Raw genomic sequence first — 24,037 nt, 5'->3', positions numbered from 1 at the left:
CCCACAAACCAAAAATCATCGTCAGACCTCATCAGAAAAGATACAATGCATTTGCAGTACTTAACAGATTCACTTTTCATGCTCCGAATCTTTCAGCTCTTGCTGTGTTGTTATTTTGTACGGGAACAATTTCATTGTTTCACTAACTGCTTTATGCGCGGCTTTTAACATACGCAATGATTTTAATGGGGTCTGCTGCTTATAGTCATAAATTTACATCTACTTCTTTTCGTTTAGTTTGGTTGGTTTTGTGTACCATTCGGCATCTAACACTTATCCTGGCTCGAAATTTCTCAGAAAATCGATTAACTGCATTGCTATGAGGTGCAACCGGGAATTTTTCAGCAAATGCCTTCTGCACTAAATCTGTGTATTTATCCGCTTGCCGAAAAACAAGTTCAACAAGAAAGTTATTTTCCTCAGATGAAAGAGCTGTAATTTAAAAACAAAGTCAACATCTAAATACTCATCACATTCAAGATGGAAAACGCTGTAATTTTTTTTAAAAAAAGTGACCATATAATATCACTACATTCAAGTGCTTTCATCAGCTGAACCAAGCAGTTAAATGCTACGCAGTAGTATTGGACAGCAACTTTCCAAATACAGTGTGTATCGTGGCAGATAAGGGAGATTCTAGCTGTTGTTGTTATGGTCTTCAGTCCTGAGACTGGTTTGATGCAGCTCTCCATGCTACTCTATCCTGTGCAAGCTTCTTCATCTCCCAGTACCTACTGCAACCTACATCTTTCTGAATCTGCTTAGTGTATTCATCTCTTGGTCTCCCTCTACGATTTTTACTCTCCACGCTGCCCTCCAATACTAAACTGGTGATCCCTTGATGCCCAGAACATGTCCTACCAACCGATCCCTTCTTCTGGTCAAGTTGTGCCACAAACTTCTCTTCTCCCCAATCCTATTCAATACTTCCTCATTAGTTATGTGATCTACCCATCTAATCTTCAGCATTCTTCTGTAGCGCCACATTTCGAAAGCTTCTATTCTCTTCTTGTCCAAACTATTTACCGTCCATGTTTCACTTCCATACATGGCTACACTCCATACAAATACTTTCAGAAATGACTTCCTGACACTTAAATCTATACTCGATGTTAACAAATTTCTCTTCTTCAGAAACGCTTTCCTTGTCTTTGCCAGTCTACATTTTATATCCTCTCTACTTCGACCATCATCAGTTATTTTGCTCCCCAAATAGCAAAACTCCTTTACTACTTTAAATGTCTCATTTCCTAATCTAATTCACTCAGCATCACCCGACTTAACTCGACTACATTCCATTATCCTCGTTTTGCTTTTGTTGATGTTCATCTTATATCCTCCCTTCAAGACACCATCCATTCCGTTCAACTGCTCTTCCAAGTCATTTGCCGTCTCTGACAGAATTACAATGTCATCGGCGAACCTCAAAGTTTTTATTTCTTCTCCATGGATTTTAATACCTACTCCGAATTTTTCATTTGTTTCTTTTACTGCTTGCTCAATATACAGATTGAATAACATCGGGGAGAGGCTACAACCCTGTCTTACTCCCTTCCCAACCACTGCTTCCCTTTCATACCCCTCGACTCTTACAACTGCCATCTGGTTTCTATACAAACTGTAAATAGCCTTGCGCTCCTGTATTTTACCCCTGCCACCTTTTGAGTTTGAAAGAGTGTATTCCAGTCAACATTGTCAAAAGCTTTCTCTAAGTCTACAAATGCTAGAAACGTAGGTTTGCCTTTCCTTAATCTTACTTCTAAGATAAGTCGTAAGGTTAGTATTGCCTCACGTGTTCCAATATTTCTACGGAATCCAAACTGATCTTCCCCGAGGTCGGCTTCTATTAGTTTTTCCATTCGTCTGTAAAGAATTCGTGTTAGTATTTTGCAGCTGTGACTTATTAAACTGATTGTTCGGCAATTTTCACATCTGTCAACACCTGCTTTCTTTGGGATTGGAATTATTATATTCTTCTTGTAGTCTGAGGGTATTTCGCCTGTTTCATACATCTTGCTCACAAGATGGTAGAGTTTTGTCAGGACTGGCTCTCCCAAGGCTGTCAGTATTTCTAATGGAATGTTGTCTACTCCTGGGGCCTTGTTTCGACTTAGGTCTTTCAGTGCTCTGTCAAACTCTTCACGCAGTATCATACCTTCCATTTCATCTTCATCTACATCCTTTTCCATTTCGATAATAATGTCCTCAAGAACATCGCCCCTGTATAGACCCTCCATATCAGATGTTCCAAACTTTTGTTAGTACGCCCCCCTTCTGCCAAAAAGAAAACTTCCATGCCCCCCCCCCCTAAAAAAATATAGAGATTTTTATTAATTATCAAGAAACTATTGAAAAATTTGTGATGGTGACGTCATGTAACATGGTGGGCTGTTAATGTATCGAGTCGCAGTTATTACGTCATCAGTCTAGTCTTGTGATTATAAGCCACTCCGAAAGTAAAGAAAGTCATTGGTAAACAAGGAAAAATATTTGCGACCTTTGCAGATTAGTGGATGCGGGCTATTATTTTAAGTTGAGTGTAGCTTATTACTTTCACTCATTATCAAAAATAGTCACTCAGTCACGGTGTTAACGAACATCACTGATTTGTACGCCTACAGCGCTCCGCATTGTCATTGCTCATAGGTTGGCATTTACACTCCTGGAAATTGAAATAAGAACACCGTGAATTCATTGTCCCAGGAAGGGGAAACTTTATTGACACATTTCTGGGGTCAGATACATCACATGATCACACTGACAGAACCACAGGCACATAGACACAGGCAACAGAGCATGCACAATGTCGGCACTAGTACAGTGTATATCCACCTTTCGCAGCAATGCAGGCTGCTATTCTCCCATGGAGACGATCGTAGAGATGCTGGATGTAGTCCTGTGGAACGGCTTGCCATGCCATTTCCACCTGGCGCCTCAGTTGGACCAGCGTTCGTGCTGGACGTGCAGACCGCGTGAGACGACGCTTCATCCAGTCCCAAACATGCTCAATGGGGGACAGATCCGGAGATCTTGCTGGCCAGGATAGTTGACTTACACCTTCTAGAGCACGTTGGGTGGCACGGGATACATGCGGACGTGCATTGTCCTGTTGGAACAGCAAGTTCCCTTGCCGGTCTAGGAATGGTAGAACGATGGGTTCGATGACGGTTTGGATGTACCGTGCACTATTCAGTGTCCCCTCGACGATCACCAGTGGTGTACGGCCAGTGTAGGAGATCGCTCCCCACACCATGATGCCGGGTGTTGGCCCTGTGTGCCTCGGTCGTATGCAGTCCTGATTGTGGCGCTCACCTGCACGGCGCCAAACACGCATACGACCATCATTGGCACCAAGGCAGAAGCGACTCTCATCGCTGAAGACGACACGTCTCCATTCGTCCCTCCATTCACGCCTGTCGCGACACCACTGAAGGCGGGCTGCACGATGTTGGGGCGTGAGCGGAAGACGGCCTAACGGTGTGCGGGACCGTAGCCCAGCTTCATGGAGACGGTTGCGAATGGTCCTCGCCGATACCCCAGGAGCAACAGTGTCCCTAATTTGCTGGGAAGTGGCGGTGCGGTCCCCTACGGCACTGCGTAGAATCCTACGGTCTTGGCGTGCATCCGTGCGTCGCTGCGGTCCGGTCCCAGGTCGACGGGCACGTGCACCTTCCGCCGACCACTGGCGACAACATCGATGTACTGTGGAGACCTCACGCCCCACGTGTTCAGTAATTCGGCGGTACGTCCACCCGGCCTCCCGCATGCCCACTATACGCCCTCGCTCAAAGTTCGTCAACTGCACATACGGTTCACGTCCACGCTGTCGCGGCATGCTACCAGTGTTAAAGACTGCGATGGAGCTCCGTATGCCACGGTAAACTGGCTGACACTGACGGCGGCGGTGCACAAATGCTGCGCAGCTAGCGCCATTCGACGGCCAACACCGCCGTTCCTGGTGTGTCCGCTGTGCCGTGCGTGTGATCATTGCTTGTACAGCCCTCTCGCAGTGTCCGGAGCAAGTATGGTGGGTTTGACACACCGGTGTCAATGTGTTCTTTTTTCCATTTCCAGGAGTGTATGTCAACGACGACAGCTACCGAACGGCGACAAAGGCCCAGTTTCCAGAACCAGACAAAAAATATAAAATAAGTTTTACGCAATAATCGTGCAGACTACACAGAACTTTTAAAAAATATGAATAAAGCAACTTCCTTACCTTGATTAATTTCCCTTGCTGCATACCATTTCTTCACCCGTATACGATTTTAGGACTACTCTTCGCTTGCCATATCTAGGATACTCTTTAGCTGTGTCTTCATCCAGAAGAAATACTATTATTAGTTGAAATAACATACCACACGCAACATGAGAATCCATAAGGATCACACGCAGTATTTATATTTAAATCTGATTCACTATGTTTATTTTATATTGTTTCTTCGAAATAGTTTTTATAATTTTACAGTATTACCTACATGTAAGGATAGTTAGGAGGAAAATAACAAGTTCTCTTATAATGTGACGTATTTATTATAAAAATATTATTTCCACACACACATGGCAAGAAACAAACAAATAAATCAATGTGAAGGATGAGCTTGCACAGTTTTTACAAGATTTTGAATTCTTGGCTGAATAGTAGAAACTGCGCAACGTAAATCATTGGCAATACTGAGTTTGCTTCTAAGCCTATTTTTTATCGCCACTATCGCTGAAAATGCTCTTTCGCACAAATAAGTGCTTGAAAATGGTAAATACAGTTTCGGTGCTTGTTCTGCTGTGCTGGGATACACCGTGAGATATTTCACCCAAAATAAAGGTTTATCCATCTTCTCAAAGTCATACGTCGCTGCAGAATCATTTTTAATTTCTAAGACTTCCTCTTGTAGTCAGTCTGGCAACACATCCACGTCAACGTGAAATGGATCCGTCGCTAACCTATAATAAATTTTATCATCACAACTGTTAGGGAAGTATCGTTCGAATTCATCAGTGAGGTGCTGCAAATGGTTTGATATTTTACTCTTAGTATCAGTATCCTTAAAATCGTTTTGAAATCGGGCTTCTTCCAGGATTCCAAACAATCTGGGAAAGCAGGAATAATTGCAGGCTAAAATTTTACGTTTCCGTAGTTGCAACTTATCAGTAAATGCTTTGATGGCATCCCGATGAAAAATTATGTTTGACTCTCCACCTTGTAATTTCAAATTGAATGTGTTTAAAGATTTGAAAATATCTGACAGATAAGCCAATGCAACATGAACACCGGGCTTTTTAAATTCCACATACAATTCAGTTTGTTTGTTATTTTCCAAAAACTGCATCACTGCATCTTCCATTTCAAATAATCTTCCTAGCATATTTCCTTTTGAGAGCCAGCGTACTTCTGTATGAAGTACTCTGCTCAGAACGAACGCTTGTACTAGTTTCGCAATTTTTCTGGTGACAGAGGGCATAACCCTGCCGTCCAAATTACGAACCCGCCTGTTCATCTATTAAAGTCACTGTAATCGCATAACTTGGGGATCTGTGGGTTGACAGGGTAATAAAACGGCATTTTTGCAGTTACGAAGTATAAGTGATTATTACTCTGATGAACACAGCCTACTACGGCTAAAAGTTATAACATAATTACGTTCAGTTCATGTGTACAAATGTACGGAATAGTTAACAGCTGACTTTTCTGTTTTCCAATTGTCAGAAGTAAGTTGTTTACAAATCTGATATATTAGAATTATCTCATATGGCCTTCGTAATTTTGAGAGTTTCTGTGTGTGACATTCTAAACGTGATCTTCAAAAGCTGTATGTTCTAGGATAGGTTATTGAGATAGGATTGCGGGAAGTGGAACGCCAAACGATTGCATTTAGCACCATAATCTATCATTAAACCTGCACATTCATTTTTATTAAAATATCGATATTAAAAAGAAATATTAGGTTTATACCACTAATTCCACCCGCGCCCGCCTTACATCATCATCATGCCCCCCCCCCCCCCCCCCAGGGGGGCGCGCCCCCCAGTTTAGGAACCTCTGCTCTATATACTCCTTCCACCTTTCTGCTTTCCCTTCTTTGCTTAGAACTGGGTTGCCATCTGAGCTTTTGGTATTCATGCAAGTGGTTCTCTTTTTTCCAAAGGTCTCCTTAAATTTCCTGTGGGCCCGTTATATAACACACGGACATTCTTTGCGTGACTTCAGGTTGGCTCATGCTGGCAACCAGACACGGCTGACCTATTTCATTTGTGTGCGCACACTTAGAAGGAACCCCTTGAGTGCGAGGTCGTAAAAGGCCACCATTCGACGCCACACACATTGTCTACCACGCAGCCACAATATTGACTGGTAATGGCAACATGGGGCGGGACTGGAGCTATCCATTCATCATAACATCATGAGGCTACGGAGCTTACTTGAATTGGTTCAAATGGCTCTGAGCACTATGGGACTCAACATCTTAGGTCATAAGTCCCCTAGAACTTAGAACTACTTAAACCTAACTAACCTAAGGACATCACACACACCCATGCCCGAGGCAGGGTTCGAACCTGCGACCGTAGCAGTCCCGCGGTTCCTGGCTGCAGCGCCAGAACCGCTAGACCACCGCGGCCTAGTTGAATTCCTTAGTCGACGAGTGATTCAACACTGCTACAGTGCTAGTGGTGTTGATACACAGCAGAGCAATGGCAACGCTAAACAAAGCAAAGATTGCATTATTTCTTCAACAGTTGCCGAAGTTGACATTTCGTCAGAAAGGAACCCAAGGCGTTTCGCACGCTGGACTGTGCGGACAATGTACATCAGCAGAACAATGATTACGATCCGTGCGTCGAAAGTGAAAGTGATATTGAAACGGATGTCAAGCCATGTATTTCATCTTCCTTGTCGGACAGGGAGCCACAAATCCCACCTACAGCTAAACATAGTAAAGGACGTTCGTTGACCAAGGAGCGGGTAATAAACATAATTACCTATACGGAACATCACTCTCAACATAGTAGAAAAGCAATTATGAACAGATATCGAATAAGTCCACAACAATATGAAGGTTAGTGCGTAAGAAAAACTACGGATTTTCAAGGGAGGACAAGGCGCACTTGTTACAAAAATTGGTCTTCGCATGATTCAAGGATGCTCGATAGAATATGCAGTATCACATGATAGTGACCTACTAAGTTACGTAAATCAAATTGCGAGCGACATAGATTACAATGATTTCAGGGGAAGCGGTGGGTGATTGCGAAATTTCAAACAGTGCTACAGAATTGGAAGACATAAGATAACCAAACGGTGTCAACTTGACGATGTACAGTAAACTGCAAAATCGACACTAAAATTTGTAGACGAGATATACAAACTTATCCCATCGTTCAGTAAGGAATTTGTTCTGAACTTCGACCAGTCGGGATTTGAAGAGGAAGTGCATATGAAAGGAACCCTGGAAATTAGAGGTACCGAGAGAGTTGGTCCAAGTTCTACTATCGACAATGCCTTCACGCTTTCGTACACAATTATGCCGATTTTTAATTTCGATGTAAATTGGATGGAAAGATATTTATTGTGCTGTGAGAAGTTGCGACTCTTCCTCGTGTGGGTGGTGTGAGCACTGCTTTTGGCCAACAGCTGGTCAAAATAACTTCCTTTTTCTTTATCCCTGGTCTCCGTATAAAAATCGAGAGCAAACTAACCCTCCTGAAAAGCGTGTGACATTGCAATTCATACCACCCTAAACTCCCGGACAAATTCAGCCTGTGAGTGGTTGTTTTTTCCGTGCTTATAAAATATACTATCATGCTATCTGCAGTTACCCTTCCGGACAGCCTGTTCCACGATAAGCTCCATGACAGACTGTTTTGCATTCGGTTGCATGCCATCACATTCCATCCGTTCTCGTCACCCCGTTACACCAATATGATTCTATATGCATTCCTTACGAGTGGATACCTAACCGAGTGTCCTGCACTGCTTCTAACTCCCAAGGTATTCGCTTTCGATAATGATGGTACGAACCTTTGTGACACTGTGGCGCGCCATTTTTCATTGTCTGTTCATGGTGCAAGCTAATGGTTTGTTTTGAACATTTCTTCAATGTCGGCGATGCCCATTTTGTGAAGTGTAATACATACACCCCGTAGAAGATTGATGTCTGCATCTCCCGGATGCTTATTTTTTCGCTCTCGTGATGCACAAGGTGAGTCATTAGCAGCTAATATTTTTCCTGTTATAATTGTTAACACAACACTTCCAAATGAGCTTTATTAAAGATTGAACTTGCGACCTCGCACTCAAGGGATCCCTAGAATAGGATTCTGGAAACATCCCCCAGGCTGTGGCTAAGCCATGTCTCCGCAATAGTCTTTCCTCCAGTAGTGCTAGTTCAGCAAGGTTCGCAGAAGAACTGCGAAGTTTGGAAGGTAGGAGACGAGGTAGTGGCAGAATTGAAGGTGTGGGGACGGGTCGTGAGTCGTGCTTGGGTAGCTCAGATGGCAGAGCACTTGCCCGCGAAAGGCAAAGGTCCCGAGTTCGAGTCTCGGTCCGGCACACAGTTTTAATCTGCCAGGACGTTTCAAGGGATTCCTAGTTAGAATGGGTGTATAGTATATTTAATCTGTCCATAACTGCTCAACTTGATGAGACAGGTCTAATTTTAACCTTAGTTCTACTGTATATATGCAGACTGTAGCAACAAATCAAAATTTGTACCAAAGCCAGGATTCGAACCCGAGCCTCTTCTGCTCACTAGGCAGACGAGCTAACCCTGAGACTGTGACTTTGCACAGCCGCACGGACTACACTAGCGGCCAGTGGGCTGAGGAGTGAAGGGGAATCTGGACTGAGGAGGGAGGCGTGCTAGGGAAGTCTGTGCAATTGTCCAGTCACAGTGCTGGGGTGGTGTAGTGGTTAGTGCAACTGCATAGTGAGCAGCAGAACAGGGTTCGAATCGCTGCCTTGGCACAGATTTTCATTTGTAGCTTCAGACTGCATGTGTGCACCATAGACGTTCTGGCCCTTGAAAAGGCCCTTGTAACCACATATTTTCATTTGGTTAGTTTTCTCGTGTTGTGTCATTTTTGTGATATTACATATCTCATTGCCATCAAGGTGAGGAAAGAGGAGGTGGAGCTGGAGAAGCGGCTACCCGCTGACATGGAGCACCCGGGGCTGCGGCAGCTGTGGACCAGCGACGACGCTCAGCGCCGCTGGTGCTTCTTCACCTGGCTGGTGGCCCCCTACGCAAAACCATCTCTTCTGGAGGAGCTCGACCCACAGTTCCTGGTGGTGCCTGCGGCGGCGCTGCTGTTCCTTAAGCACGAGGCACGCGTCCTGCACGACCACGAGGTGTGACAGCTACCTATGTTTTGTTCTAAATAGAATTTGGTGTCCCACACTGATCGCCAGTTCTGTTCGCTTGGAAATCTTTGTAATATATTGATCAGATCGGGTTGACATGGGGACGCAAGGGCCAAAAACCAACAGAAATGAAAACCATTACAAAAAAGTGTCAAATCAAAATTAAAGAGAATGTGGTTCATGGTTCATACAGGGTGTCCCAGGAGGACACCATTCCAAGCAAAAAAGTCTAGTAAACGTGGGCTGTAAACTACATACCCTATTGTATGTTAACCGGGGACCTAGAAACGACGGAGGGGCTCCGACCCCGCCGCAGCCGCAGTGGTCCACAACCCCACGACGACTACCGCAGTCCACTTCGCCCCTCCGCTGCCCCACACCGAACCCAGGGTTATTGTGCGGATCGGTCCCCGGTGGACCCGCAGGGAACGTCTCACACCAGACGAGTGTAACCCCTATGTTTGCGTGATAGAGTAATGGTGGTGCACGTGTACGTGGAGAACTTGTTTGCGCAGCAATCGGCGACATAGTGTAACTGAGGCAGAATAAGGGAAACCAGCCTGCATTCGCCGAGGCAGATGGAAAACCGCCAAAAAACCATCCACAGATTGGCCGATTCACCGGACCTCGACACAAATCCGCCGGGCCGATTCGTGCCGGGGACCAGGCGATCCTTCCCGCCCGGAAAGCCGTGCGTTCGACCGCGCGGCCAACCGGGCGGGCTGCATACCATAAGAGACAGAGCATTTCGTATCTTCGCTACTGTGAAACACATCTCATCTACTGAATACGTGCTCATAGCTCTTAAGGTATGCATTGTAGAGCCCATGTTTACTGAACTTTTTGCTTCGTATCAAGATTCCTATCATTTCGGAATACTGACCATTCTTCCTGGGACACCCTGCATGAACCACTTTCTATCTAATTTTCATTTTGGCATTTTTCGTAGTGATTTTTGTTTTAGTAGGTGATTCAGCTTGCCCTACCGATGTTTTTATCTAGCGTGATTTTCATATTCTCTCCCTCGCTACGCGCAAACTATTTGTCCTACACAAAAAAATAAAAGGACCCTTTTGTAGGATATTTAATGTAGTTTGATTTTGTAGTGTGAACGTTGTCGCTATAGGCTGCGATTTTCAAGTTACTCTTGAAAAATGTACAAAAGTGACCTACAATCGCAACCCCACGCCCATTTTCAGCCCCCACCGGCAAATTTCTAGTACAGTTATGAAGCCCACCCGTCTGGCCGTGCGGTCTAACGCACGGGTCGGCCGCGGTGGCCGAGAGGTTCTAGGCGCTCAGTCCGGAACCGCGCGACTGCTACGGTCTCAGGTTCGAATCCTGCCTCAGACATGGATGTGTGTGATGTCCTTAGGTTAGTTAGGTCTAAGTAGTTCTAAGTTCTAGGTGACTGATGACCACAGATGTTAAGTCCCATAGTGCTCGGAGCCATTTGAACCATTTCTAACGCATGGCTTTCCGGGCGGGAAGGAGCGCCGGTCCCCAGCACGAATCCGCCCGGCGGATTTGTGTCGAGGTTTGCCTCGGCAAATGCGGGCTGGTTCCCCTTATTCCGCCTCAGCTACACTATGTTGGCGATTGCTGCGCAAACAAGTTCTCCACGTACGCGTACACCACCATTACTCTATCACACAAACATAGGGGTTACACTCGTCTGGTGTGAGACGTTCCCTGGGGGGGTGGGGGGTGGAAGGAGCCGAGCCGCACAATAACCCTGGGTTCGGTGTGGGGCGGGCGGAGGGGTGAAGTGGACTGCGGTAGTCGTCGTGGGGTTGCGGACCACTGCGGCTGCGGCGGAGACAGAGCCTCTCCGTCGTTTCTAGGTCCCCGCTTAACATAACATATCATCTATGAAGTTCGAAAATAATGGAGGGTAGGATCAGCAACTCGAGTTTGAAATATTTTTATTTGCTTCCGTTATCCCTCACAGTTGTGATAGTAGTCATCTCTTTGTGTCGACTAGTTTCGGACTATCACATCCATTTTCAAAGCGTAGCCTTAAACGAAAGTGTAGTCATACAGTCCACCAATTTATATATGAGTAACAAATGTTCATATTCATCGTTAGAAAGCATTACATGAATATAACATGTATATACTTCATACGAGTATATATTTTTGGCTTCCTTCCAGTCGAACACAGCAAGTAACGTTGTTCATGGCACTCACTCTCATTACTTTACAAAAATTTGGGACTGCGCGAATTATATTCCACATTACACCTTTTTTGGTCTTCATTTACTTGCCTTATTACGCCACCGGATTAGTCGAGCACTGACAAATTGTTAAATTGACATTTGTGTAAAATTTGCCCAACAATTTTATGAATTTTAACAGCGTAAGATAGACAATAACATCGTTATATTTGTCAGTGCTCCTCATTACGAAACCACTGTGCTTGTAGGGCTTAAGTTTGGATCGAATCGTCAACGTAATTAGTTTTAACGTAACCTTTACAAAAGTCGGTTTCCTTTCATTAGCCTCAAGGGCATGTTTGAGTTAACAATGTTAACAAAATAACCGTCGATACTGGTGTCATAATAGTCCAATCAATAGAGACCAAGCAATGTCGAATATCGGGAATAATTCGTGTAGTCGGAAAATGATGTACAGTTGTAGGAGGGGGTGGCACGAACAACTAGATTTGCTGACTGATGAGGGATGAGTGTGGAGGTGCGTTTGGAGGTCTTCTTGGATAAGTCCAAAACTGTTCCCTCCAGGGAAAATATGTTCCAGCACAAAATTTAACTACATTAAATTTCCTTCAAAAGTGTTTTTCTATAAGAATAACAGTTTACGCGCGCAAGCGAGAGAATATGCAAACCTCGCACGTGGTTGAAGGCCAGAAATAGCATTCCGGGCTGCATAAAACGACTTCGGCAGAGGTAGCTGAATCGTAGAAGACGAAAACCCCTCTTATTTAATAAACGGTTCAGGATTGCGAATAGTACGCAGAGGGGCCGTAATTTTGTTGGCTGGTTTGGCCTCTTAACGCTTTTACTAACCGAGATACTCAATCGCATTTTCTAAATTATTTCTAGCTTTTATACTTTAACTTGACTATTGCACAATTTTAACGGCATTCGAAAGCTGTTTAAACGACAAGAACAGTCATAGAACGCTTGTTAATGTTGGCATTGGTACTTGGGTCGTTGTATTCCTCTTCAAGCTCTTTGACTGTTCACTTGTTTCCACAGAAGCTTTTTACGTAAACAGCGGTAGGCCAATACACACACACACATTTGAGCTAGTTTCGCCATGTTGCTTCTGATGCATATAGTTCCATTTACAACTGTAGACGGCCCTGGTATACGTCATGTCAGGTAGGGCTCAGAGGAAATATGTTTCTTACAGCATATAACAGCAGAATCTGGCATGAGAGACCCTCTTCGAGATGTTTCTATGACAGTTGCCTTGTTTCTCAGTTCTCACATTTCTCAATAGGCCTACCTCTGCGAAAAGTCTCATAGTCAACATTTACGTGTCTGTACTCGTCTTTTTTTAAGAAAAAGCCTCCGAATACTGCTAAAAACGTAGAATGTCTATTCAAAAATGGTTCAGATGGCTCTGAGCACTATGGGACTTAACATCTATGGTCATCAGTCCCCTAAAACTTAGAACTACTTAAACCTAACTAACCTAAGGACATCACACACATCCATGCCCGAGGCAGGATTAGAACCTGCGACCGTAGCGGTCGCGCGGTTCCAGACTGTAGCGTCTAGAACCGCTCGGCCACTTTGGCCGGCGAACAGTTGGTAACAGGTAGGTTTTTTAAATTAAAATACAGAACGTAGGTACGTTTGAACATTTTATTTCGGTTGTTCCAATGTGATACATGTACCCTCGAGAACTTGTCATTTCTGAGATCACATGCTGTTACAGTGTGATTACCTAGAATACCACAGTAATGCAATAAATGCTCAACATGATGTCCGTCAACCTCAGTGCATTTGGCAATACGTGTAACGACATTCCTCTCAACAGTGAGTAGTTCGCCTTCCGTAATGTTCGCACATTCATTGACAATGCACTGACGCATGTTGTCTGGCGTTTTCGGTGAATCACGATAGCAAATATCCTTCAACTTACGCCACAGAAAGAAATCCGGAGACGTCAGATCCGGTGAACTTGCGGACCATGGTACGGTGCTTCGACGATCAATCCACCTGTCATGAAATATGCTATTCAATACCGCGCACGCGAGCTATGTGCCGGACATCCATCATGCTGGAAGTACATCGCCATTCTGTCATGCAGTGAAACATCTTGTAGTAACATCGGTAGAACATTACGTAGGAAATCGGCATACATTGCACCATTTAGATTGCCATCGATAAAATGGGGGCCAATTATCCTTCCTCCCATAATGCCGCACCATACATTAACCCGCCAAGGTCGCTGATGTTCCACTTGTCGCAGCCATCGTGGAATTTCCGTTGCCCAATAGTGCATATTATGCCGGTTTACGTTACCGCTGTTGGTGAATGACGCTTCGCCGCTAAATAGAACGCGTACAAAAAATCTGTCATCGTACCGTAATTTCTCTTGTGCCCAGTGGCGGAATTGTACACGACGTTCAAAGTCGTCGCCATGCAATTCCTGGTGCATAGAAATATGGTACGGGTGGAATCGATGTTGATGTAGCATTCTCAACAACGACGTTTTTGAGATTCCCAATTCTCGCTCAATTTGTCTGCTACTGATGTGCGGGTTAGCCGCGACAGCAGCTAAAACATCTACTTGGGCAGCATCATTTGTTGCAGGTCGTGGTTGACGTTTCACATGTGGCTGAACACTTCCTGTTTCCTTAAATATCGTAACTATCCGGCGAACGGTCCGGACACTTGGATGATGTCGTCCAGGATACCGAGCAGCATACATAGCACACGGCCATTGGGCATTTTGATCAGAATAGCCATACATCAACACGATATCGACCTTTTCCGCAATTGGTAAACGGTCCATTTTAACACGGATAATGTATCACGTAACAAATACCCTCCGCACTGGCGGAATGTTACGTGATACCACGTACTTACACGTTTGTGACTGTTAACAGCGCCATCTGTCACAAAGCGAAAAAAGTGGTCCAACTAAAACATTCATATTTCTTTACGTGCTATACAAATATGTAATATAAATGGGGGTTCCTATTTAAAAAAAAAACGCAGTTGATATCCGTTTGACCTATGGCAGCGCCATCTAGCGGGCCAACTATAGCGCCATCTGGTTTCCCACTTCAAGCTAGGCGAGTTTCGTTCTTTGTAGTTTTTTCGTTTGATGCTTATTTCGTGAGATATTTGGCCCGGTCACTACAAATGGACCAACCTGTATATCGAAAGATTGCGTTTCAATCATAAGGTTACAAATCTGGATAAGGGGTTTCCCAGGTCAAAGTACTTCGTAAGTTATCAGTGCATGTGTGTGGATGTTTTAATTAACTAATATTTATTAAAACTTCGTCTAGTTGAAACAAAACTACCTGTATCGAGGTATTTCGAACTTCTGCGTAGAGTGCAATATTTCAAATGCTTCATATAGTTTTTCAAAGAAACTTTCGGAAATTAGGGTGGACGGAGCTTTCATGTCAGGGCTTTGCGTGATTAGTCCTTCGAAGCTACCACACACAAAACTTATTGTATCACTGCAAATGTGAGGTGGTTCTGACTCTCAATAATTGCTAGTAATGCTAGGGATACAAAGGCGTTCAATAAGTAATGCAACACATTTTTTCTCGTACAGTTTCAGTTGAAGAAAAAAATGCGGAATTCGTTGTGGGACATCTTGGAACATTTCCGCTTCAGCCCCTGTTGTTTCATGAAGTTCCAATAGGTGGATGCGCTATACGTAGCCTCAAAATGGCGTCTTTAAGGAGATTCATTCCGACTAGGGAGCTCTCATTGAGTTTCTTTTAGACGAAAACCAGAGGTTTACAGATATTCATAGACGCTTGCAGAATGTCTACAAAGACTTGGCAGTGAGCAAAAGCACGGTGAGTCGTTGTGCGAGGCATCTGTCATCATTGCAACAAGGTTGCACAAATGTGTTCAATCTCCCGCGTGCCGGCCGGACGCACATATCTGTGCCTCTTGAAAAATGAGAACGAACTTCTCCATGACAACGCAATCACCACACAAGTCCGAGCATCTGAGAGAAGCTCACTAAACGTCATTGGACTGTTCTTGCTCATTCACCTACAACCCGCATCTCGCGCCACCAGATTTCCATCTGTATGTCCCAATGAAGGATCCACTCCTTAGAAAGCTGTATATGGATAATGGGAAGGTTAATGATGCAGCAAGACGTTCGCTCCGACCGACCTTGGTAGAGTAGTACTATGCAAGGTGCTGTGAGGCCATCTCATTGAACGCAGATTATGTTGAAATATAGGGTATTGTAGCTAAAAGAGTGAGGAATAGTATGGTGTATTAGAATCCCGAATAAGGCCAACCTGCTTTCAGAATAAAATGTTGCAACACTTATTGAACGTAACTTCAAATAGGGAAAGCAAATATGAAAACTTCTATCATCCAAAAAGCTGTTAAATTGAGTGTAAGTAATATTTTGGTACCTCTGTAACGAGAGGGCTGTATTAAAGCAGTTTAATGTACACTGACAGAAATGGAATATGTTACACCATGAAGAACTAGGCCCAACCTTACCGAACTGATATTAAAGTATAATTGGCTCTGAGCACTATGGGACTTAACATCTATGATCATCAGTCCCCTAGAACTTAGAACTGCTTAAACCTAACTAAACTAAGGGCATCACAAAACACCCAGTCATCACGAGGCAGAGAAAAATCCCTGACCCCGCCGGGAATCGAACCCGGGAGCAAGAACGCTACCACGCGACCACGAGCTGCGGACTATTAAAGTATAAGGTTGTTATAAATGACTGAAGTGATTTCATAAAATCACTGTTGTTACATTGATATACTGTCACAAAACGCAACACTCACATCGCAAAACTCAAAAAGTTTGGTATTGTTGCAGTCACACTTCAGATTTCTGCCACGAGATGCAGCTGTGTACAGTTAGGCAAGATAGTGACAAGCACAGCGAAAGCATATAATGCACTTGAAATGCATTCACATCAGTCTGCCGTAAAAGTGCAATGATACTCCAGAACGAAATTCAACAAAGATCCACCAACTACCAACTCCATTCCGCAATGGTGTGGGGAATCTAAAGCTTCAGAATGCCTCTGCAATGGTAAATTAATGGGTCGGCTTGTAGTGAGTGAAGGAACAGTCGACAGCATATGGGCGAGTTTCACAGGTAGCCCACAGAAGTCGACGAACAGAGCAAGCTGAGCTGAACGAACCATAACCGATCTTTTGGAAGACCTTACGGAAACGACTAAGGCTGAATCGGTACCACTTGCAATTGTTTCAAGACCTGTCGAAGTCAGATGCTTAGAAATTTTGGCACAGTTGCAACAGCTTATGGAAGAGGATGGGTTTAGAGAGGAGCTCATCTTTAGTGATGAAACTCTGATGGTACAGGACTGCACCAGTGTCATACTGGGACACGTTACAGGGCAGGTTTAATGGTTTACCTGGCGTTAAAGATGCCAGATAGGAAGGAGTACAGAGACACTGCTTGAGAGACTGAAAAGCCCATGACAGTCTGCAGGCCTGCCAAACGTAACGCCCTTCTGGTGAATTCGGTTAAGAGGATGGCAAGTTTGCATTGCCTAGGGAATGTACTAAGCATTATATGAAATCTTACCCAGAAAAGACTGGAACTCCTTCAGATTTTTGGGCAGGTTGACGATGGCTTTGATGTGGTTGCCCATCAGGACAAGGCCATCTGTGCTAATTACATGTCCCAAATTATTCGCTTCTGAGGAGAGAAAACTGTATTTTTTCAGTTTGTAACGGAGGTCTTTCTGCGGGAGCCACTGGAAACTGACTGAACAACTCTAAAAATGTTTCTGTCATGTAGGATCCATCACTCATAAACAATCTGTATAAAATTGCTGCATATACACACAGCGCTATTGGGCCTCTTAATGACCACCAAAGGGGTGGCCCACAAACTCGATGAAATAGGAGAAATGACACCTTAACCTGCCAGCACTGCATATTGGCCTATACCTTGCCACACATGGAAAAGGAAATGGGCTGGAGTCCTTACCACAGTAAGGAATCCAGACCATGACAATGAATGGATTGACACCCTGTCAATTATCTGAAAGCTGAAAACAGAAAAAAATGATGCCTAAAAATATCTTGCACCAGCAGTAAACTGACCTCCAAAAATATAAGTTGCCATTTCACATTCTTAAAAGTGCACTAAGATGGAGAGTCGCACTTGCAAAACAATTCACTGTTTACTGTAAGACACAACATGATGTAGCGCCTTTTGCAGCTCCATGCCACCCATGAGCCTGTAGGTTGTCAATCAATGAGGCTTACTGTTGCTCCTGTGTTGACTTGAAATTCGACTGGCCGCCCATCCACAACCAGTGTCAGCAAAATATACCAGGGCGACCCACGCAGGGCATCATGGACAGCTCCAGAGCCCAGCAAAAACTCTAGGGACTCCGGTGACTCACTTGTGGCTCACGAACTGTCACAATTAGTTCCCAAATGACCTATATGATGGCATACTCCATACATGACTTCCAAGTGTGGGCAAGATTGGCGAACATGTAACATATGACAATAGAGACAAGACCTGTCTCACCCACGAAGCAGAGGAAGAAACAAGGGTGGACCTGAAAACAGCTACAGCCAGGACTTACAACACTGACACACACGATCTCACTGTGCTCAGCACAGGCAGAGACTGTGACGCCAATGCATCAGAATCGTGAATGGTGTCAACACATGGTGACTTGGCAGGAGGTGAGTCCACATGGGGTACCCCATGGAGCACTGAGCTCTGTTTACCATGCACACCTAAATGAGTCATCTGCCAGCTATCAGAAAGTGTGTCCTTTGCCACACTCTTCAGCTCATGCAGGTCTGCAATCTAGGCAACGATGGCTAAAAAAGGGTCAGGTGAGGTTAACACCCAAGTCTGAACCTCAGATTCAGACACTAAGTGGACAATCGTGCCCCAAATTAGCTAGTCTGCATAAGAGGGAGAACATATGGGACACTCAAGACAACACATGTACGAGAGGCTCTGCAAATCGGCAGAAGTGCTGTGTCCATAGTGGTTCAAAATAAACATGAGGAAAATGGAAACGAAAAATAATGGTATCACATGCATAAGAACATCCTTCATCACCACTTTAATATCTGTGCAGGTGTGACAACACAACACCACAACAGTGCACTATCGGTGTGGGTACTTCGCAGACTGATGCTGGCTTAATAGTAACTGGTGAACAGAACCTCACGAAAGAAAACAATAACTCACCTTGCAAGTAAATCTGTGGGAAGCAGGAAGTGCTTGTAGACACACCGCAAGGGGCTAAAGTTAGCATGTGGCTGGTATGGGCGGTGGTTGACTGAACACTCGGCTTCAATACTTGGCATAAGGTGCAAGGTACAAGGTGACGTTTGCAGCAGTTGAACTCGGAATAAACACTGGCCTGCTCAGCTGACTACCACCTGCAGATAAACACCTCTGTCAGTGGATTAAACCATACTACATATCACCTGTGCCTTCTGTGGCAGGTTTCCAGACTATTCTGTTGTGCACGCATGTCAGTTCTGCCTCTGTCTCAATGTCCGCAGGCATGGATAGTGAAGTTTGTGACCTCTATTGTTAAGAGATATGACACCAAGATGTATGCAAGCAATTAAAAGTTCCTCACATGTCTGAATTACCATATATTGTGGGACTTCCACAGTTTTACCATCTTACAATTCAATGCGACACGGCAGTGAGGGAAGTGTGCAGTCAGGTGAGAGAGAGGTGCATGAAAGCGAGTATTCCAGCCATGTGCAAAGTTCTTGGCTGTCTCTGGAATAGACTGAAGGCAACAGCTGGAGTGTTCTATTAGAGGTTACACTGATAGTATCGCCATAGTCCATTGGGAACATATGTGCACCGTAATACAGACAACAGAGACTTGCATGGCGTAGAGACAGTCAACTTCGAGATTGAGTGGCAATTTGAAGCATTAATCAATGACACTAGCTTCTATTTGTAGTGGTAACATTGGCACCAATGTGTCAAAAGCTGACCTGGCAAAAATTTTCTGGGATCAGAAATTTTTGAGATGCATACCTCCAAGACTCCTAGAATAATGGTGTGGGGAACTATTGTGAATATGACAGGAGGACTGATTTGGAAACTCTTGTGAGGTTGCTGAATGTTCACCAGTATGTGGTAATAATAGTAATGCTAGACCCCATAATACAGTTCACACCTTGAGGAATACACAGATCCTTGAGTGTTTCACTCAGTCCTCTGACTTGTCACCCATAGAATGGGTCTGGGTTACAATGGGGAGATGCCCATTTAGATACAGCTCCATGCCAGCAATCTTCATGACTGACACTGCATGTGGTTCAGACATGACAAGAAATTACTCAAGCTAACATTTGGAGGCTATTCATACCAATGATAATTAACATCAGTTCTGCATGGAATGAAAGTGTAATCATTTAATATTATGTGACTACATGTCCACTGCGTTGGATAATACAGACTGATGTCTCATGGTGTAACACTTTCCATTGTCATGTGTGGTGTAGTGGCTAAAAGTCTCTTACATTATATCAGAAGTAACTTTTACTAAATGGAAAATTTAGGTTATGGTGGACAAAAGGCCTAACTTCTGAAGCAAAAAATTACATATAGATCAAGTGCTCACAGCCAATATTTGATTTACAAAAAGAGGGGAGAATTCAGTATGATTATATTGCAGGTCACTGCCTTCTGTGCCACTGCTGCTGCTGTTGCTGACCTCCCTGCGACTGGCCAGCCTGCAAACATTGTGAAAACTCCTGATGAACGGGCCGTCTACCTGGCATCACTGTTCATGCATTGTGTACTGCATGTGCTTGATGCTGCTGCCACCTGTGGGATTGCCTTTCCCAGAGAAATTGACTGTTTGCCAGATGCCTACTTTGATGGGATTGTGTTTCACAATATCTTTGTCACCACACGAAATGGAAAAGATCCAAAAACTCTTGACATTTTTAAACCTCAGAATGAAGTGACATTTGAACAGCTCATGCGGGTAATAAAATGGAATCAATCCAAAAACCCTTGATTTAGAAACCAATCAACCCACATGTTAAATAATAAAAATAATATATTACTTACATATAAAATATTTTCAGTAATTAAGCTTTGTCAAAATCTAATATGAAACATTTATAACCCTCCTCTCCTCTCCATTATTCCTAATTTTAAAGCTTCATCTCTATTCTAAAAGTGTGACAGTTTCTAGTTTTCCAAACTATACATGTCTTGTAAGTTTTCTGTCTTGTATATCAATTACTCAATAAATAATGTATGCTGTACCCAGATGTGCAATGGATGTGCAACATCTGTTATAAAGTTTGCCTTTTGGTCAAATCAATGGAAGTTTATTTAGTTGTTTTGATGGTAACAGTTGTTACTTTAAACATTCTGCATGTGGAAATGATGGCAGTTTTCTCATTTTTCCCCTCTCTCACACATCAGTTAATAAAAATTAGAAATTTAATCAAACAAATGTTTATATTTCAAACATACATTCTGTTAATTTATTTGATATAGAGTTTGAACCACTCTCTTTTTCTCTGTAACTCCAGATTTGAACTGTTACAGTCAGCAAAAATATATTTATGAAATACAGAGGTAATAACATACAGAGATATTGTTGAGTGAAATGAAACGTTGGTTTATATTTTATGTTTTTGTATACTTATTGTAATAATATGAATGTACAGAAATGAACTGAATAAAATGAAATAATTTTTAGAACTTTATGAATCCACAATGTTATTAAAAGGGAAGTAATTGTTTTATGTGGGAGAAACAAACCGCAAAATTATTTACATAACTGTTACTTCAAAAAGGAACCTACATCAATATAATTGAACACCATATTGTGAAAATAACAAGATGAATACAATGAGTTCATGTCATGAGAACTAATGGAGGACCGATACCCAACAAAACAAATTCTACCAAATTCTTAAAGACATTCAAAAAGCTCTCATCCTGAGAGAGAGACAGAGAGAGAGAGAGATTCATGAGATTTTCTTTTCAACTTAACATATTAATGTACAGGGGTGGTTCTAGAAGTTGTTCAAGGGGGGGGGGGGATAATTGGTGGAGGGGGGTGTTGGGGGCGTGGAATATCGCTTAACAAAAGGAGAGTTGTTTTCCTCCGCTGACAAATTGGTAAAATTTGTTGTTGCTTAAAGTAGTTTTTGGTAACTGTTTTGGAGTTCAGAGAAAGAAACTTATTTTCACATGGGAGATTTTATAAATTACGTAAACCATTAAAAAAGTCAACTCACAACAAAGAAGTTTTCATTAATTTCCTGGATACAGAAGGTGACAGAATGTAAAAACTTGAACTTGATATGAATATAAAAAAAATTCTGTAACAAAATTCACTGTATATTTCTATCTTCTGCCCAATTTGTCATGCTCATTCACCTCTGTTTCTTTTTACTGAATATTTCAATGATATTTTCAATGTCCATATCTCTTTCTTTATGGATATTTGCAAGAGCCAATCCATTTAATGTCACCTGCCCCATTGTGTTATGCAAATAAGTCTTTATTTGTCTCAAAGTAGAGAAGCTTCAGTCAGGAGTGCTTGAGGTGACAGGAATAGTCCCAAATATTTGAAGTAAAACAGATACATTTGGAAAAAACTGTATGTCACAGTTCTTTAATGCCTCAGTTACTGTTTGAGGTCTTTTACTTTCATCAACCCACTTTTTCTTCCATAGTTTCAGCTCTCCTTTCATTAAAAGTGAAGAACTCTCCAAAAACTGTTCATATTTCTTGGATGCCTCACTGTATTTTAAACAGTATGCAGGAGTAAGACCTTCAAGTGGTAATGTGGTAAGAAACTCTTGGGGAAATCTTGTTTCTAGCTCAGTAATAAAATGATCCACAACAGGTAAAAATACTGTTCACCTGAAGTATTCCTTGGCATTTGAAGCAGGAACATTGTCTGTTTTGGTTTGTGTGGAAATAGTTCTTGGCATTGTTATTACACTTCCAATATCTTTTGCCAGTTTATCAGCATCTTCAAAAATACTTCTGAACTGTATTTCCGAATCCGTCCTTATATTGTTGAACATCTCAAGCACATCATTGATGTGATTTAAGACAGTTGTTAAATCCATTTTAAGACTTTGGAGCTGTTCACTTAGTCTTAAAGTTACAGAGAAGCAATATGCTGCAGTTGCTAAAGCTACTACAAAGCCTCGTCTTTGGACAGCAGAACTAAACGTACAAGCTTTACTAGCCATTTCTGCATTGGTTTCATGACTACTTGAAAGTTCGTCAAGCAAGGTCACGAATGGGACAAATAGCTCCTTGAAAGTGGTAAGGATATTGTGCCTTTCCACCCATCTTGTTGGACACATTGCCTTCAACTTTGTTTTCTTTGACTCTGTGAACGGTAGTCATGATATAGCTTCCTCTATGGAACTTTTTCTGTTTGCAGAGGCAGACAAGAATGCTGAAACTGATCCTACAACTACCATCATATTTCTAACTATTGGAGTATCACAAGACTTAGAAATGCACAAGTTCAAAGAGTGGCTAAAACAATGGGTATAAATAGCCAATGGTTGTTTACTTAAAATAAGAGCTTGGACTCCTTTAAATCTCCCAGCCACATTTGAGCTGCCAACATAGCCCTGTCCACAAAGATATTGATAACTCAACCCCAGTGTCTTGAGTTCTTCATCGAAGGCTTCTGCAATTGATGTGCCAGTAGTTTATTTAAGCTCAGTAAAACCCAGAAAGTCTTTTTTGGTAACAGAGGTCTCTGTCAGTGTACCTAATACAAAATGTCATCTGTTCCATAGTGGTGACATCAGTTGTTTCGTCACACATAATGCTAAAAAATTTAGCCTTTTTCACATCCCTTGATATTGAGGAGTGAATAGCATCACCAATGCAATGTACGACTTCATTTTGGACTGTGTTACTTATCACAGAACTGTTTCAGCCACATGTACTGAAATGATGTTTTAAATATTCATCTCCAGTATCCACACAAAAATCCAAAAGACTCTGAAACACTCCGTGTTTTCCCCTCTAGAAGATCATCAGTTTTTTCTTCTTTTACCTGTGGAATTAAACGATGATCACGATGTCCTCATAAAGGCAGGTTATTTCTAGCACACAGGACTATAGTCTTTATGACAGGCCTCAAGCATTTCCAGTTTTCTTCAATAATTGAAGATTTCTTGGTATCTAGGAGGATGGCAATACTTTTTTTCTACTTGATTCCATAGACCTTGTGAACTCTATAGCCTTCTTCGTGGAAAATTTGTGATATTTTGTGTTTTCATGATGATGAAGATCTTCTGTAACCTTTTTGTATTTGACCAATGGTTCTTTTACCAGTGTTTTCAACACCTATAAAAATAAATTAAAAATTTCTTAGATAAAGAATTAAGTAAAGAAAAAATAGTGCAAACACCAAACCTTGTAAGCACTTGAAATGTTAGCAACATAGAAATTTTTGCTGAAAAAAGAAGCCTGAAAACTATTTGAATAATTA

The 24,037-nt window shown here is 42.7% G+C and overlaps 1 protein-coding gene across 2 annotated transcripts in view; it reads left to right on the top strand.

Moving 5' to 3' along the window:
• LOC126092355 (uncharacterized) overlaps nt 1-21,261 on the top strand; it is a 94,105-nt gene extending 72,844 nt beyond the window's left edge. For both annotated transcript variants that reach the window (XM_049907896.1, XM_049907897.1), the window contains exons 3-4: nt 9,107-9,343; nt 20,216-21,261. In XM_049907896.1, coding sequence (XP_049763853.1) covers nt 9,107-9,343; nt 20,216-20,563 — 585 coding nt within the window. In that variant the 3' untranslated portion in view covers nt 20,564-21,261. The remainder of the gene's footprint in view (nt 1-9,106; nt 9,344-20,215) is intronic.
• Nucleotides 21,262-24,037: the final 2,776 nt, after the last annotated feature.

This window comes from Schistocerca cancellata, chromosome 7, assembly GCF_023864275.1.
Source record: "Schistocerca cancellata isolate TAMUIC-IGC-003103 chromosome 7, iqSchCanc2.1, whole genome shotgun sequence".
In the NCBI taxonomy this organism is placed as follows: Eukaryota; Metazoa; Arthropoda; class Insecta; order Orthoptera; family Acrididae; genus Schistocerca; species Schistocerca cancellata.
The sequence above is the reverse complement of the archived record's forward strand: the minus strand, read 5'-3'. Positions and strand labels throughout refer to the sequence as shown.